Below are 15,878 nucleotides of genomic sequence, written 5' to 3'. Positions count from 1 at the left end.
GTGCGCAGGCCCCAGTCCCAGCGAGGGCGGAGCGAGCGCCGAGGCCGCGCCGACGCCGGATAAACTCCGAGAGCGGGGCGAGGGAGGGGCGGAGCCCGAGGAGCCGGGAGGGCGCGGGTAGGCGGGGCGCCGGGCGAGGGTCACGTGCGCGCTGCGGGCCCGCTCAGGGCGTGGGTGTGGCGTGCGGGCGCGCAGGTCCGCGCCAGCCCGCACCGGCGCAGGCGCAGAGCCGCAGCGTGGGGGCGGGCGGGGCCTGGCGAGCGCTCCGGCCTGGGCTGTGGGCGAGCCGGGGCGAGCGCCAGAGCTGCGGGGTTCGATCCCGAGGCGACACTGGCGGCTCCTGGACACTCCCTTTCCTTTCTTTTCCTCCCTCCCGTCCTCTCAGTGTGATTTTCTTGGTGAGTTATTTGAGGAAAAAGGGGCACTGTAGAAACCAGTGCGTTCCCGTCGCATGCCTTCCCCTTTCCGCTACTCATTGTCATCTCAACTGTCCGTCTGCGCTCATTTCCCCGGCCACCCAGAACTCGCCGTGTACCCACGTCCTGCGGTCCTTCCCATCCATCCACCTGTCGCGCGTCTTCCCATCCATCCACCTGCCGCGCCCCGGTTCTCCCCTCGGCTCCCCCTGCTTTCTCCCGCGGCTCGCCGGTTCTCCGCTTTCTATCCTGTTTCCCTCTTGATCGGGCCTATCTTAGGTCTTTCTCCACTATGTGTGGACTTTGTTCTTTAAATGAACAGCCGAAACCAAAGAAGCCTTTTATATGGGCCCTTTAGAGCGGTTTTCTTCCGTTCTGAACCCATTTGGTCCTCCATAAACCTGTTTATACACATATGACTGCTGGGAGAAACTCATTTAGAAAGAAACCTTTGCCATTCTGGGTCTCTAAAAGATATTATGGCAATATGATTTGAGAAGGAAGATAGATAGATGGTTGTGAACCAACCTTCCGCTGGCCACTTTGCCTTAAGGGAATAAAGGTGCTCGTAGATGGGCGAGGACACCAGTTCTGATCGTTTTACTGTCTAGGTGCTAGGTGGAGGGATTACAACAGCGAGGTGGCTTGATTAAGTTTTTAGTTCCTGCTTAAAAGGCTATGTTGAATGTGTAGGTCCTTATGAGATTTTACTTTTTATCCCAGGCGTTTAACAAATATTTTATTTCAGATCAGTGACATCTTGAGGATGATTCTCCTACACATCAGATTTTCATTTTTCGAAACATTTTATATGTATATGCTACCTTGCCTTTTTTTTTTTTTTTTTTTGCTTAGCATGTAGAGAGAAAAGTTCTGTTCTCTATGCTAAGAAAATATGAAAACCACTTGATCTAAGGACTCAGAATAATAACACCATTAGCCAAGTGGATAGCAAAGCTTATAAATTTTCTAACTAGAAGAAACACTTTGGGACTGTTTATGTTAACCAGTTTCTAAAAGAGTTAGGTCAAAGAAAAGCATGATTTCTCCCCTTACTAAGAACCAACTGGCTTTAGCTGACTTAATCTTGACTTTCTGGTGTTTCTGAATACAGTATTTTCACTGATATTAGTAAACTTATGGTTTAAAAAATATTAAACAATTTAAGATCTCCCTGTAGTATATTTAGTTTACAGTTATGAAATTGCTAAATCATTTGGAAAGGAACTTTTTTCTTAAATAGTTGGTCTGTAATTCTGTTTTTCTTTTGAAAGCATGTTTACAAAGAATATATTTCTTATTTTTATGATTTTCTCAAAATGACAGTACTGTCTAAGGAAATGCCTGTATCCAGTATGTACACAGGAAATTAGTGTTGCTATACCATTGTGGTCATTAACTTTTTCTATAAAGGGCTAGATAGATAATTAGTGTTTTAGGCCTTTGCAGGCCTGATGGTTTCTGTCTCAACTACTCTACCATTTTAACTCATAAGACAATAGTAAACAAATGAAAGCAAAGTTTTGTCCCTGTGAAAATTTACAAAAGGGTGGTGGGCCAGATTTGGCCTGTGGGTTGTAATTTGCCAAATCCCTGATGTAAACAGTTGTATGCACAAATTAGGGGTTTTTTTTTTTCTTTTTTTGGCTAAGGATTATTTTAATCTACTTAGACGAATATGAAAATGGGCACGGGTGGGAATATAAAATAAGCTAATCATGAGGAATATAAACTCTGTATACAAAAACATACTTTACAATATTTTTCTAAGTTAAAGAACCGAAAAGGGTACTTAAAAAGTCTTGAATTAGATACTCAAGACCATTAAGAAGATATCTAACAGCAAAAGGCAACAACAGGAATTACTTAGCTTTGATACTAAGATAAAGGCTAAGATGAGTGGTGAACTAGTAAAACTACTTTTGAATGTAAGATCCCTAAGATGACAACATGGCACTGGAGTGTGTGGTCCTTCCACCCTCTCCACCTCGGAGTACGTTGGGAAGTAGGAACTGGCTGGCTGGAGGGCTCATTGAGAGGTTTTGTTTGCTCAGTCAGAAACAGCAGAGCTTTACCTCTCCTTGGTTAGTTTATGTCCTCGTATCTTACTGTTTTTTGGTCATTATTTATCAGGAAACCATTGCTGTAAAAATGCAGTAATTTTTAAGAATTTTTAAAAACCTCAGAATATCTTCATAAGATAGTAGACTAGATTTAGTCATTCACCTGAGAAATCGAAATAGAGATTACATTAATATTGGATGACAAGCATAATCATGGCGTATTTTTTGGAACTTTATTGAACTATAGCCAGTGCTGCTCATAAATAATTTTTGAAGTGCTGTATCTTATGTTTTATTTTGGAAGAGAGTATAATAACATTTTAAATGAGTGACAAATGCTAAATCATTTTGACTAAGTAGGATTTTGACAGTTACACAAAGGAATTGGAAACTAGGTAATTTTGTAATGGAATTGAAAAAAATTCTTCTGGACTATTTTTGAAGTAAAAATTGATAATGGGTTGAGTTTGATCTTGGTTATCACTCATCTAATGTAAACTTAAGAAAACAGTAAATAGGTTACTGAAATTAATATGTATTTCTGGTTTAAAATGTAACTTTATTAGCATTCATAGGAAATAATTTAAAAGCAATTTAAAAAGTGATTTCTGTATTTTTTTTCCCCTTGAATACTTCATTCAGTTTTGATCAGCTAGTCACAATAAAATTGTTAAATTTTGTGCCTTGAGGTCCACACAGTACTTGAATTAATATGTACATGTGGACTTTTTGTTATTTAAAGTTCTTGCTATGAAACTGACATACCACTGCCTTTTCATTTATCTGTTTGAATGATATGTCTTTTATGTCCAAAAAGTATCCTTTGGAATTAGTCAAAAGCTCCCCTGTAAGTAATCAGTAAAAAATTAATGCAGAATGGAGTCATGTAGATCTTCCATCCTCTGAGGAGTTAGAATAACTAAAATATTTTTGTGTAGAACTTGGCTCTACAAAAAATATTTGAGAACATTAATATTACTATAAACCATAAAGTACTCAGGTACTTGATGGCCAAGAGATTTGGTCTTTAAGTACTGTTTTTGACTTTTGACTCTTACATGACTAAGACTTTCATTTAATTTGAAGTAGTTTTGTCCTTTGGCTGAAGAAAAATTGCCAGTGTATGACCATGGTACTGAAAAACATACTGAAATATAAAATGAAAAATGTCTAATAATATGGCTTTGAATCAAAAGAAAATGATATGTGGTCAATCTTCATTCTTCATAGGTACCCACTAAAATTTATAACCCCAAATTAATATTTACGTCACTTTTGTGCACAGTGGTGAAAAATTTGAGTTGCCCGATGCACGTGTTCCAAGCCGGGTCAAGCAAGGCGATGTGCCGCCTTCTCGTTTCAGCTCTCAATCTGTAAATAAGTGTCTTTTTCCAGTTCTGTTTAGTGCCACATTTTTTACATTTTTGTGCTTCTAGTTGATGATTTTGCTGTTTAAAATAGCCCTTGGAGCCGAGTGCTGGAGCCAACTTGCTGTCAGGCGAATTAACGGCAATGAGCGTTAGATCAGCTTCATTCAGGCATGAGTTAAAAGTGCTGTTGACCGTGAGTTCAGTGGAAATGAAGCAACAATATATATGTTAAATAAGGTGTCTTTAAACAGAAACACACAGAAAACAAGTTTATGTATTGATCAGTTGGCGAAATGTTGTAAATAGAGGCTCACAGGAACCTAACCCTGTATTACCCTTAGGAGCAGTGGTTCAATATTCACTAACTCAATATTTGTAGTAACTTTATAGAACATAATTACCATGAGTAACGAGAATGGACTATATTACTTCTTAAGAAAAACTCAATTTCCAGGTAAAAGTTACATGCTGTAGGCTTTTTTCTATCTTCTTTTGTCATATGGTTTGCTTACAATGGATGTTGAAGCCCTAAAATTAGCTTATAGCTGAATGTTATATAACGAAATTTAGTATGCAACTTAAAATAGAATTCATCTTCTTTATTTTTCTTTAAAAATGACATTTGTTACACATTATAGCACTTAACTGTTTTCCTCTAGAGTCAGGATGATGATTTTTGATGAAATAATATTGATACACAATAAATTGAACTGTCATCATTTTCTATTTTTAATTCATATAAAACAAAGGAAAAGCAAGATTATAAAAGTTAAGGTGAAGTTAACATGCATAATGTTCATGTTACAATCTTCTACTTTTAATGGCATCAATGTTAAGCATTGTAGCCACCAACAGGAGTGGGAAAAAAGATCATTTAAAAGATTTAGTGTTCATAAAAACAAGCCAGCTACTCGGAGAATATGCAGTTAATACTAATACAGACATCAGAAAGTTATGCACTGAGAACTGAAAAAATAAGACACTGATTTTATAAGCAAAAGCCTCCTGAATAGGAGGTTAATCAGGCTGTTTTATTCAGTGCCCTCAAAATAGCATTAAAGTACATTACCAGAATACAGTTTAATAAAAGAAATTGCTGTTGGGGTCCAGTGTACAGTTCTCTGATCCTTGGTTTACTCTAGGGAAAAGATTAGACTGCATGGCAAAACAGTTCTCAATTCACGGATGAGTACCACTATTTTCTCTTAAGGTTTATAAACCAAACCATAAAAAAAAAAAAAATGCCTAACCTTGTGCCTAGATATTCTGATTCAATTTGCGTGGTTTTAGTCCATTGTCTTTGAGTGACGATGATTAATATTGCTACATATATGAATATTCTTATGTGCCAGACACTGTGTTATACGCTTTGCATTTATTACAAACTCATTTAAATAGAGGTACCTGTGTGTGGCAGATGCTTCATTTGCACATTTTACAATACATATTATTATATACAAATCATGTAGTGATTCAGATGGATAAAACAACCTAAAAGAAGAATTCAGACACTCATTTCATAGCTTTAGTCCACTGATTTTTTTCCTTTGATCACTGCACATAGGTAAATCATTAAAATTGTAAGTATCATTGTGAAAGATTTTGTGCATATTATTTGGTTATATTGTATTTTATATTGCTCAATGGCAGAAATTTCTTCAGTTCTAATGTTTAGTAAAATTGTATAAGACACATGTTGAAAAAATATCTTAATTTTTTAATAACAGATTGGGGAACATGAAAAGGGTCAATCGTTATTTTATTGTACTTTAAATATTTCAGATGGATATTTTAATAATAGACTGTGTGGAATTTTATGATACTGTATGAAGTTATGATTAACTTGAGATTTTTTTCATTATAGACTCCACTTTTTGCTAAGATTGACTTTGCCTCAGCGTCAACAGACTCTTCATTTAAAATTGACTCCTGTGTGTCATATGTTTACAAGTCAGTGGGAATTAAGCACAGCACATACAAGCTGAGAAGTCAAATAAGGAAATGTATTTCTTCTCTTGACAGTCGTAATTTAACTTGTAAGTTAAATTCTGCGTTAGCTTAAAATGGTTTAAATGGTTAATTACAGACCACAGTTTAAGTAGCATTGATAATCAGAACAGTAAATGATTGACTGTTTTCAGAACATATTTAAAGGTACCATCTAATATTTAGTTTGCTTAGTCACATTTTGGTTCTACCACAGAACATGTGAAAAACTCCTCTATGTGTCTGTGAAGTTACCTTAGTCAATTTAAATGAGCAGAAGTGATTAGCTTACATTTGACTGAAGTTACCTGAGTCAACTTAAATGAGCAAGTTATTAACTTGCATTTTACATATGACTGAATTTGACGTGTGTGGCATACAATTGTGTTTTAACAGTGACTATATTCCCAAAGACAGTCATTTGACCAGTATAAGGAATTGCAGAGCCCCTTTGGACGCCAGAATAGCTTTTTCCTTTTATCATTGGAAAATTCCCAAGTTTCTTTGCTATCACCCTGGAGTCTTGAGTTTGAGTTAAGTCTCCCCACTGATGGTGTTTGTAGGACAGAGACAAAAGTGATGGTCCTATGAAGATAAGGTTATAGATATGTAGCCTTTGACCTCGCCAGTGATTATAAATTTTTCTTAACTATTTGCATATTGTACCTTTTACTTTAGCTCTTTTGAAGGCCTTACATGAAAAATATGTAAGAATGATTCTTAACAGTATCCATATAAAAGGCACATGAGAAAGAAAATGTCATACATTTCTCCTATAGTTTGGAAAGTTATTTAAGCACTTTATAAGCAAATATTTTATTCTGTGAATTCTGTAACTAAGAAATTTATGAGTAACATGATAGTCTATTAGTCTATCACATGTTCATATAACTAAGGAGAAATTAATGAGTGAATTGCAAGTAAATAGCATTCATAAGGCAGTTTTCATTACAGGAAAAGAAATACTAATTTGATTTAGTATGTATTTTTTTACAAAGCATCTATGATATGGCATTTTCTGAATTACGTTTCTGTTGCATAATAGTTACACATTATTAAAGTTTTGATTATTCAGTACTTTGAGATTTGAAAGATTTTTAAAAGGATAATATGCAAAAATGAGATATATATATAATATGCAATATATAATATGCAGTATATGAAAAGTACTCATACTTTTTTTAAAGTCCCATAAATTTGGAAGAGCTTCAAATAGATGTGTACTGTGAGCATGATTATATTCAATCCTATTGGGATTTTAACTGTTGAAATTAGTAACCAAATGTCTTTTGTTTTGTTTTTATGTTTTGAAAAGGGCTAAAGCCAATTTTTAGGTTGGCTTGGGCAGAAAAGTGAAAAGAGAATGCTCCACTTTAACCGATGTCAGCATCTGAAACAAATAACTCAGAAATGTTTTTCTGTTATACACGTCAAAACGGATAAACACGGCCAGCTATTTCTTTCAAGAACCTTTGCACTTGCAGAATTACGGAAGTCATGGCACTCAACCCAGTCTCTTGTTGGAGACAAAAATATTGTCCTGATGGGACCACCTGGTGCTGGGAAAACAACAGTAGGCAGAATAATAGGTCACAAACTAGGTTGTTGTGTCATAGATGTGGATGATGATATCCTTGAAAAAACCTGGAATATGAGTGTGTCTGAAAAATTACAGGATGTTGGTAATGAGCAGTTTTTAGAAGAGGAAGGAAAAGCTGTGTTAAACTTCTCTGCATCTGGAAGTGTGATTTCCCTTACCGGGTCCAATCCAATGCATGATGCTAGCATGTGGCATCTGAAGAAAAATGGAATAATCGTATATCTGGATGTACCTCTAGTGGATATAGTTAGTCGTCTAAAATTAATGAAAATAGAGAGGATTGTAGGTCAGAATCCTGGAACATCTATGAAAGACTTACTCAAATTTAGAAGACAATATTATAAGAAGTGGTACGATACTCGTGTTTTTTGTGAAAATGGGGCTTCCCCAGAGGAGGTAGCTGACAAAGTGCTTAATGCAGTTAAAAGATACCAAGATGTGGACTCAGAAACGTTCATTTCAACAAGATACTTTAGCCCCAAAGACCATGAACAGAAGGTTTCGACGAAATTCTTTAGCGAAGCCGTGATTGAGGGATTAGCTTCTGATGGTGGACTCTTTGTTCCTAAGAAAGAATTTCCAAAATTAAGCTGTGGGGAGTGGAAAAGTCTAGTAGGAGCAACCTATATAGAAAGAGCCCAAATACTGTTGGAAAAGTGTATACATCCTGCTGACATACCTGCAGCCAGGTTGGGAGAAATGATCGAAACTGCTTATGGGGAAAACTTTGCCTGCTCCAAAATTGCCCCTGTCAGGCACCTTTTAGGCAACCAGTTCATCCTGGAATTATTTCATGGACCAACAGGGTCATTTAAAGATTTGTCTTTGCAACTTATGCCCCATCTGTTTGCACACTGTATTCCACCGAGCTGTAATTATATGATCCTAGTAGCAACCTCGGGAGACACCGGGAGTGCAGTCTTAAATGGTTTTAGTCGTCTTAATAAGAATGACAAGCAAAGAATAGCTGTAGCCACGTTTTTTCCCGAGAACGGAGTAAGTGATTTTCAGAAAGCACAAATAATTGGCAGTCAGAAAGAAAATGGATGGGCAGTGGGTGTCAAGTCAGATTTCGATTTTTGCCAGACCGCTGTAAAAGGAATTTTTAAAGATGCCGAGTTTACGGGCTTTCTTACTGTAGAATATGGGACGATCTTAAGTTCAGCTAATTCCATAAACTGGGGCCGACTGCTTCCCCAAGTAGTCTATCATGCTTCTGCATATCTTGATCTCGTGAGCCAAGGATTTATTTCTTTTGGAAGCCCAGTGGATGTCTGTATCCCCACAGGGAACTTTGGTAACATTTTAGCAGCAGTGTATGCCAAAATGATGGGAATTCCTATTCGCAAATTTATTTGTGCCTCTAATCAGAACCATGTTTTGACTGATTTTATAAAAACAGGACATTATGATCTAAGGGAAAGGAAATTAGCACAAACCTTTTCGCCAGCAATAGATATTCTCAAATCTTCAAACCTGGAACGACATTTATACTTGATGGCTAATAAAGACGGACAATTGGTGACAAAATTATTTAATCAATTAGAAGAGCAGCGTCACTTCCAGATAGAAAAGATTCTAGTTGAGAAACTTCAGCAGGATTTCATCGCGGACTGGTGCTCTGAGGGAGAATGCCTAGCAGCTATTCACTCCACCTACAATACTTCAGGGTATATTTTGGATCCACACACCGCTGTTGCAAAAGTGGTTGCAGACAGAATGCAAGACAAAACTTGCCCGGTGATTGTCTCGTCTACAGCTCATTACTCAAAGTTTGCACCTGCTATCATGCAGGCTTTAAAGATTAAAGAAATCAGCCAGACTTCATCAAGTCAACTGTATTTATTGAGTTCATATAATGCGTTGCCTCCACCACACGAGGCTTTATTAGAGAGAACAAAACAGCAAGAGAAGATGGAGCACCAGGTCTGCGCCGCTGACGTGAACGTCCTGAAGAGTCACGTGGAAAAACTCATACAGAAACAATTCCCATGAGTTTTCTGAGTGAAATACTTTTTTTTTTCTGGTAATAAGCATGAATAATAAATCACAAAAGGCGATTTGGAGTACAATAGCATTTTGTTTTTTATGTAAATATGTCTATATGTAAATTACCTTTTGGAATTTCAGTAGCCTTGTCTCTGGTCCTGAACAATTTACCTGTACACATGCTCCTTGGATCCCTGATCTAGAAGTGACAAAAAGGTAGCATAGTGCAAGGACTCTTGTGCTATCGTGCTGTGCTTTGTACTCGTGAGGGATACGTCAGTTTCTGCTTCGTCACCCCCACTTTTAAGTGGGCCAAAATGTCTGGTATTCAGTTTGGTAATTAAAATATTTAAGCATAGTTGTGTAACTGCAACTAGTTCTCTGTTGATGAGAAAGATACCACTCAAATGGCTAACTTGCATAGAGGAATTAATCACCTCACGTCTTAAGATAGAGCCAGTGTGTTCAACTCAAACTCCTTTTGAGCTACAATTACATGTGTCCCGTACCATCCAAATCAGGTAAGTGCTCTGCCCTCTCCCCTTTGGATGTTTATAGGTAGAAGGTATAGTTTAAAAATCAAGATACATGGTTTAAATCCAAAATGTAATAATCAACTACTTAGCAGTGGGTTCAGAAATAAAATTACTCTTTCGAGAGAAAAATTTTTCAAAATTTAGATTATTTGTATAGTCAATAGAAGTATGTTTTTATAGTTATTGGTAGTTTTCTTGTATTCGGAGTCCGTTTTTCTGTAATCTGCCCATTGTCTCTTTCCAATGAACATTGTCTTGACAAACTACACACAATTGATGCGTATATTTACTTTTTCCTTCTCCACACTTTGGCGAATTTATTGGATGTTTTATTTCTGACTTAAAGATTGTCCCTGAAAGGATTTTAGTGTAAGGAACTACTCTCAACCACAAGATGGCATTCCTAACATAATTTGTCTTTGCTGATGACATTCTATTTCATTTTCTGGGAGAACTACATGCATGAAAAACACATTAAAAGTCATAAAGAAAAAATTGAATAATTACCAGTAATAATTTGTTTAAATTATATGTTAACATTGAATCTCTTGCTTAACCTCTAAAAAGTAAGTTCTAAAATTAAAAATTGAAAACCAGGAGCAGTTATAAGAAAATAATGGAGGATTCGAAGTTTACTTACTCATGTATGTCTTAATTATTTTATCATTTGCTTTTAAGGATATTTGTTTCAGGAGATGACATTTAGAAAATGCATCTAAATGTTCATTGTGTGTACGAGAATACACTTTTTCTGAGAGGGAAGGACAGTGTTTTTTTTTAAAAAGACAATTTCTGCCCTCAAGAACTGTAGTTAAGGAGACAACACATAAAAATTAAATCACGTACAACAGAAAGAGTTACTGCAGGACAGTCCATGAATAAGTGAAAAAATGAGTGACGCAGTCAAATGCTATAAGATTTAAAAGGGAAGGATTACCATGGAATAGAAAAGATTTCAGAGGACATTGAACCTGCGGTGAGATTTGAAGGATGGGAAGATTTTTCTAGGTGAAAAGGAAGAGGAAATACGTTCTAAGCAGAGAATAGGGAAACCAGGAAATGTCCATGAGAGCCTCTGCATTTACCCGTGGCCAGCGCGCTCACTTCCAAAACTTACTGCAGGCTTTCACTTTTTCTCAAAACCAACTCTGGCCCTGCCTCTCAGCTAATAACCTTGCCTCATTCAAGAGGAACAGCTATCAGATGTGACACACCTTGGTTTCCCATCTCCAAATATACAAATCTGCTGTGCCTGTTTTTATCCTTCCTACTCCTTTTTGGTTGAATTAGGTTGTATTCTTTTCAAGGGCCGGCCTCTCCTGGTGTGCGTTGGATCCGTCCTTCCTTCGGAGGACTCAAATAACTTGTTTTCTCAGTTCTCTCCTCTCCTGTTTTAACTCCTCCCCTCTAATGGAACCTTTCTTTCTCTGCCATCCAGATGTTGTCTTTTCATATGTTAAAAGCAAGAGAGCAAAACAAAACCTAAATATCCATTTTTCCCCAACTATTATTTTTTTTGCATTTTAATCAAGATCAAGCTTCTCCAAAAGTCTACGTAATGGTCTCTACTTTCTTTCATTTGCTCCGGAGTGTGCCAAATATGTACCGTTTAAAGATCAGTAGTAAATACCCCTGTGCTCACTACCTCTCTCTGAGAGCAGAGCATGACTCATTCCTTTGATACCCATTGTGGCGCCTCTTTGATTACATTCGCTCTCTTCCCACGGGTACCACTATCCTTTCTGTTCGTCATCCCCCTATTTGAATTTATAGTTTTGCACTGCTTAATTTTGGTCTCTCTCTGAATTCTATGTAAATGCAATCATTACGTATGCTTCCATCAACTTTTGATGAAAAACTTTAAAATTCATCTATGCAGATTAGTGAAACCACACTTCATTAATTTTTATTACTGTATAACATTATTTTTTTGAATTGTATGAATACCACAATCTATCAATTTACCAGTTAATGGATATTTAAATTGCCTGATTTTTATCTGTTCTCGTAAAATTTGTGTTGAAGGCTAATGAATAGGGACTTCCAAACATTTGTGATTCTTTCTAATGACATGTAAAAATAGACTTCATACTTTGCCATTATTAAAATAAAAATTTCCAGTTTATGAAATGAAAAATTGTTCAGTTTTCAGGCTATCGTTGTGCAAGCTTTCTCTTTGAAATTGTTTTATAATGTCATAAATAGTCAATTTGTAAGATTCTTGAGAAATGAGATTTTAAAGTTACATATTAATGGAAATTGTAAAATACATTTCCATTAAATAGAGTTTAGAAGGCAATTAATTGTATGAGGCTTTTGTGAGATTTTAATAGCGATTCAATTTTAAAAACATTTATGGCAAATACTGTTTCAGTCCATTAAATTATTTATAAACGTTTTACAATTCAGACTATATAATGTTAATTTTCTTAAAAAGCTGTTTTGATGTGAACTCAAACCCATGGAAACAGAAAAATACAGTTCTTGTCTATGGCCATGCCACCGTGAACATGCCGGATCTCATCTGATCTCAGAAGCTAAGCCGGGGCAGGCCCGATTAGTACTTGGATGGGAGACCACTTCCGAATACTAGGTGTCGTATGCGTTTTTTAAAAAAATACAGTTGTTGTCCCAATCCAGAAATATGAATAAAATCTAGTATGAAATAGTAATTTGTGTGAACCCTATCCATGTATTCTGACCACCAAAATCATTAGTTTTATTTCTTCGAAACTAAAAACAAATAAGCTCCTTCAAAATCAAAGTTCGAACACACTCCTCTGATTTAAAAAAGCAAAGCCAAGAAATCTTCTAGTGTCTTGGAACAGTCAGAAAAGGTTTCAGAGGACAGAGAACACGAGGTGACAAGAAATCAAATTGCGTGATGTACTCTGATCACCTGGCAGTATTTTGACCAGACCTGACATCCAAAAGTTGACTTTGTTTCTCAGAAGGGTGTGATTAGTCAATTTAACTATTTTTCTTTTTAAAATCTTCATCTCTTCTTGAGTTCTTAAGACTTTCTTCATCTAGCTGGTAATACGAATTGTTATGAGAAGTCACTGCATTGAGGTTACATGTGCAGCTGTGACACTACGTTTTATGTGGTCATCGTAGGCTTCATAGAGATTTTAGTGGCTATGAAATGCAGAGTTCCTAATGGCAGGTTAAACTTCATTTATAAATATTAGAGGGATTTATAATTTTACGTAATTCACAATGGATTGTTTTAAATTATCATATTTGGTGAATGAGTCCTAAAATTAATACCCTTTAATAATAAATTTAAAGGTATCTTTGTGGTTTTTTTTTTAAACAAATGCTTTATCATTGGTTACTCTAGATACCTCATATGAGTGGAATAATATAGTAATTGTCTTTTTGTGAATAGTTTATTTCACTTAGCATAACGTCTCCAAAGTTTTAATCCATGTCACATTTTGTTTATGCATTCTTCCATTGATGGTCATTTGGGTTGCCTCCACATTTTTGGCTATTATAGATAATGCTGGTATAAATTTAGGTGTACAAATATCCCCTCAAGAACCTGCTTTCAATTCTTTTGAATATATACCCAGAAGTAAAGTAGCTGGATCATATCATAATTCTATTTTTAATTTTTTGAGGAACTGCCATACTGTTTTGCATAGCAACTGCACCATTGTATGTTCCCAAAGGAAACTAATTTGAATTCTTAAATTGTGTTTCAACAAATAGTTATACATATACTTAGTTTTAAAAGTCAGTTACTTTCCTATACCCAAACTCCAGAGGTAAGCCACTTTAGAATCAGCTGTTTGCTCTGGCATTTTTTTCCTCCTCATGTCTTGATAACATACTTAATTGCTGCTCTAAATTTTAGCTTCAGATATCTATTTACATTCTTGTAAGAAAGATAAATGTTTAGTTCCACTTCCTCTGTCCTGCCCCTCTACCTACTCATTTCTTTACCTTCTATCCTTCCAATATAGATATGTTATCATTTTGGATTAGATCAATATCAGTGTTTCTATTATTATGACTATAAATATTATCTATGGCTTAGTTATACTGTATAATACTCTTTTAACTTAAATTGTATTTATTCCATTTGCTTAGCTATCTATATATGTAACAAATTCATCTCCAAACTTTCTGTCAGATACACAGGTGTCAGATTCATTAGATAATGTATAAATCTTAACTTTCTCTTGAAGATTTCGCTTTTGGAGGCCTCTGTTCTATTCCATTGCAAATTGGTTGATCTTTGAGAATTAAACTACATTAGTTTAATGGAGAACTAGTAAGCAGTCATTCACTTGCTCTCTGGCTTTCAAACCGCGTTTGCTGTTTTTGTCAATTTATGACTTTTATTTTCATGACTTTAGCACCATTTTAGTGGTGCCAAAAAGCACACCAGTGATGTGAAGCGGGTATTGTTTCTGGTGCTGCCCTCTAAAGTTGATTCTCTAGCTTTTCTGGAGATTTTTAAATCTATTTACTATCTTTTAATAAATTCATTTTAAGCTTAAACTTGTTCAGAGTCACTTCTATTCCTTGAAATAAACAACTCTGCCTAACAGTACTAAATGATAGGTAGGATTAGTAATACTGACGCCAAGTGTTACATAGTAGTTAAACATCTCTAAACTGTTCCAAGAAACTTTAGTATTTTATCAAAGAAACAAACAAAAATATGTGTTCAGATAGTTTTAGAAAACATTGCCTTCTATATTCTCTTTTTATAGATTTACTGCACATATTAGCATATTAATCCTGCTTTAAGGAAACTTGTTTTAAATTCATTTAAGCCTTTCTTCCCAAACTTGTTCAATTTGTTAATTGAAATAAAGCATAAATATTTTCCTTGGATACTCTTTAAAAATGTGGAATAGGTAAATATAGGCTCAGGAATTTGGATGTTTAATGGATCTTAAAATAGTGCTTCTACACCATTTTTTTCTAAAAATCAAGAAATAATTTAATCCAAACTATTTGAAAGTCAAATGAAAACTAAACAATAATGAGAGTACAATATAAAATTTGTATAGATGCGGCTACAATGGAACTTAGAAATGTAAGGCCTGAAGTACATTTAATGTGTATGTATGTGTATAAGCATGTATGTATGCGTATGTATATGTATGTATGTATAATATGTCTGCATCTATGTATATACACATATATACTTATGAAAATAAATGAACAAGTATTCAATTCAACAAGCTTGAAAAAGAACTAATACCCCCTCCAAAAAAAAAAGATTTAAGAATTGAGAAAAATACCTATATCCATGACTGCATTACATTCTGTCATCAATTATAACCATAAATTAGCTATGAATCTAAGAAACAAACATTAACGCATTCTATGAAAATCGATTGGTTATACAGAATTACAGGTAAGAGTACTATATTTAATTATTATTTATAATTTTGTTTTATACATTGTTTAATCAGTAAAAGTCATAATAAGATTATGTATACATACAGTTTTTTTTCAGAGAGCCAGTTACTACTGCCCTACTGAATATATGGTAAACCCATGATATTATTACTTTTCTAAAATCTGAAAATTTCTTAATTTTAAAATACATTTAGCCCATGGGTTGAGTGGCCTGATTAAAATGATTCAATACCCCAGCTTGACAAAATTTAAGATTATTCATATTTGTTTTGAATTTTATAAGGCTCAAGTCAAACAGCTGAAGTTTTCAGAAAATAATTTTACTTGCCCTTGATATTACCTTTGTTCTGGGACTCTCTAATCTGCTTGAGATTTTAAATATAATTGGTTGACATAATATTTAAACAACTGCCAAATCAACATGGGTCATTCCCAGAAAATACATCATTTCTTGTAAATTCCACATCTGTGTAGGGTTCTTCTCCATTAAAATAATGTAACTTAATCCTGAAAGATCTTAATAGCTTATTTTT

The 15,878-nt window shown here is 35.3% G+C and overlaps 1 protein-coding gene and 1 pseudogene across 1 annotated transcript; both read left to right on the top strand.

The window, feature by feature from the left end:
* The first annotated feature begins 226 nt into the window (after positions 1–226).
* THNSL1 (threonine synthase like 1) lies at positions 227–9,504 on the top strand. Its single transcript, XM_016124919.2, has 3 exons — positions 227–398; positions 5,714–5,885; positions 7,151–9,504. The coding sequence occupies exon 3, from the start codon at positions 7,199–7,201 to the stop codon at positions 9,428–9,430; it is 2,232 nt and encodes a 743-aa protein (XP_015980405.2). The 5' UTR covers positions 227–398; positions 5,714–5,885; positions 7,151–7,198; the 3' UTR covers positions 9,431–9,504.
* Positions 9,505–12,446: 2,942 nt separating this feature from the next.
* On the top strand, positions 12,447–12,565 carry LOC118608730 (annotated as a pseudogene).
* The last annotated feature ends 3,313 nt before the right edge of the window (positions 12,566–15,878 follow it).

This window comes from Rousettus aegyptiacus, unplaced genomic scaffold (genome assembly GCF_014176215.1).
Source record: "Rousettus aegyptiacus isolate mRouAeg1 unplaced genomic scaffold, mRouAeg1.p scaffold_m13_p_10, whole genome shotgun sequence".
Taxonomy (NCBI): Eukaryota; Metazoa; Chordata; class Mammalia; order Chiroptera; family Pteropodidae; genus Rousettus; species Rousettus aegyptiacus.
The sequence above is the reverse complement of the archived record's forward strand: the minus strand, read 5'-3'. Positions and strand labels throughout refer to the sequence as shown.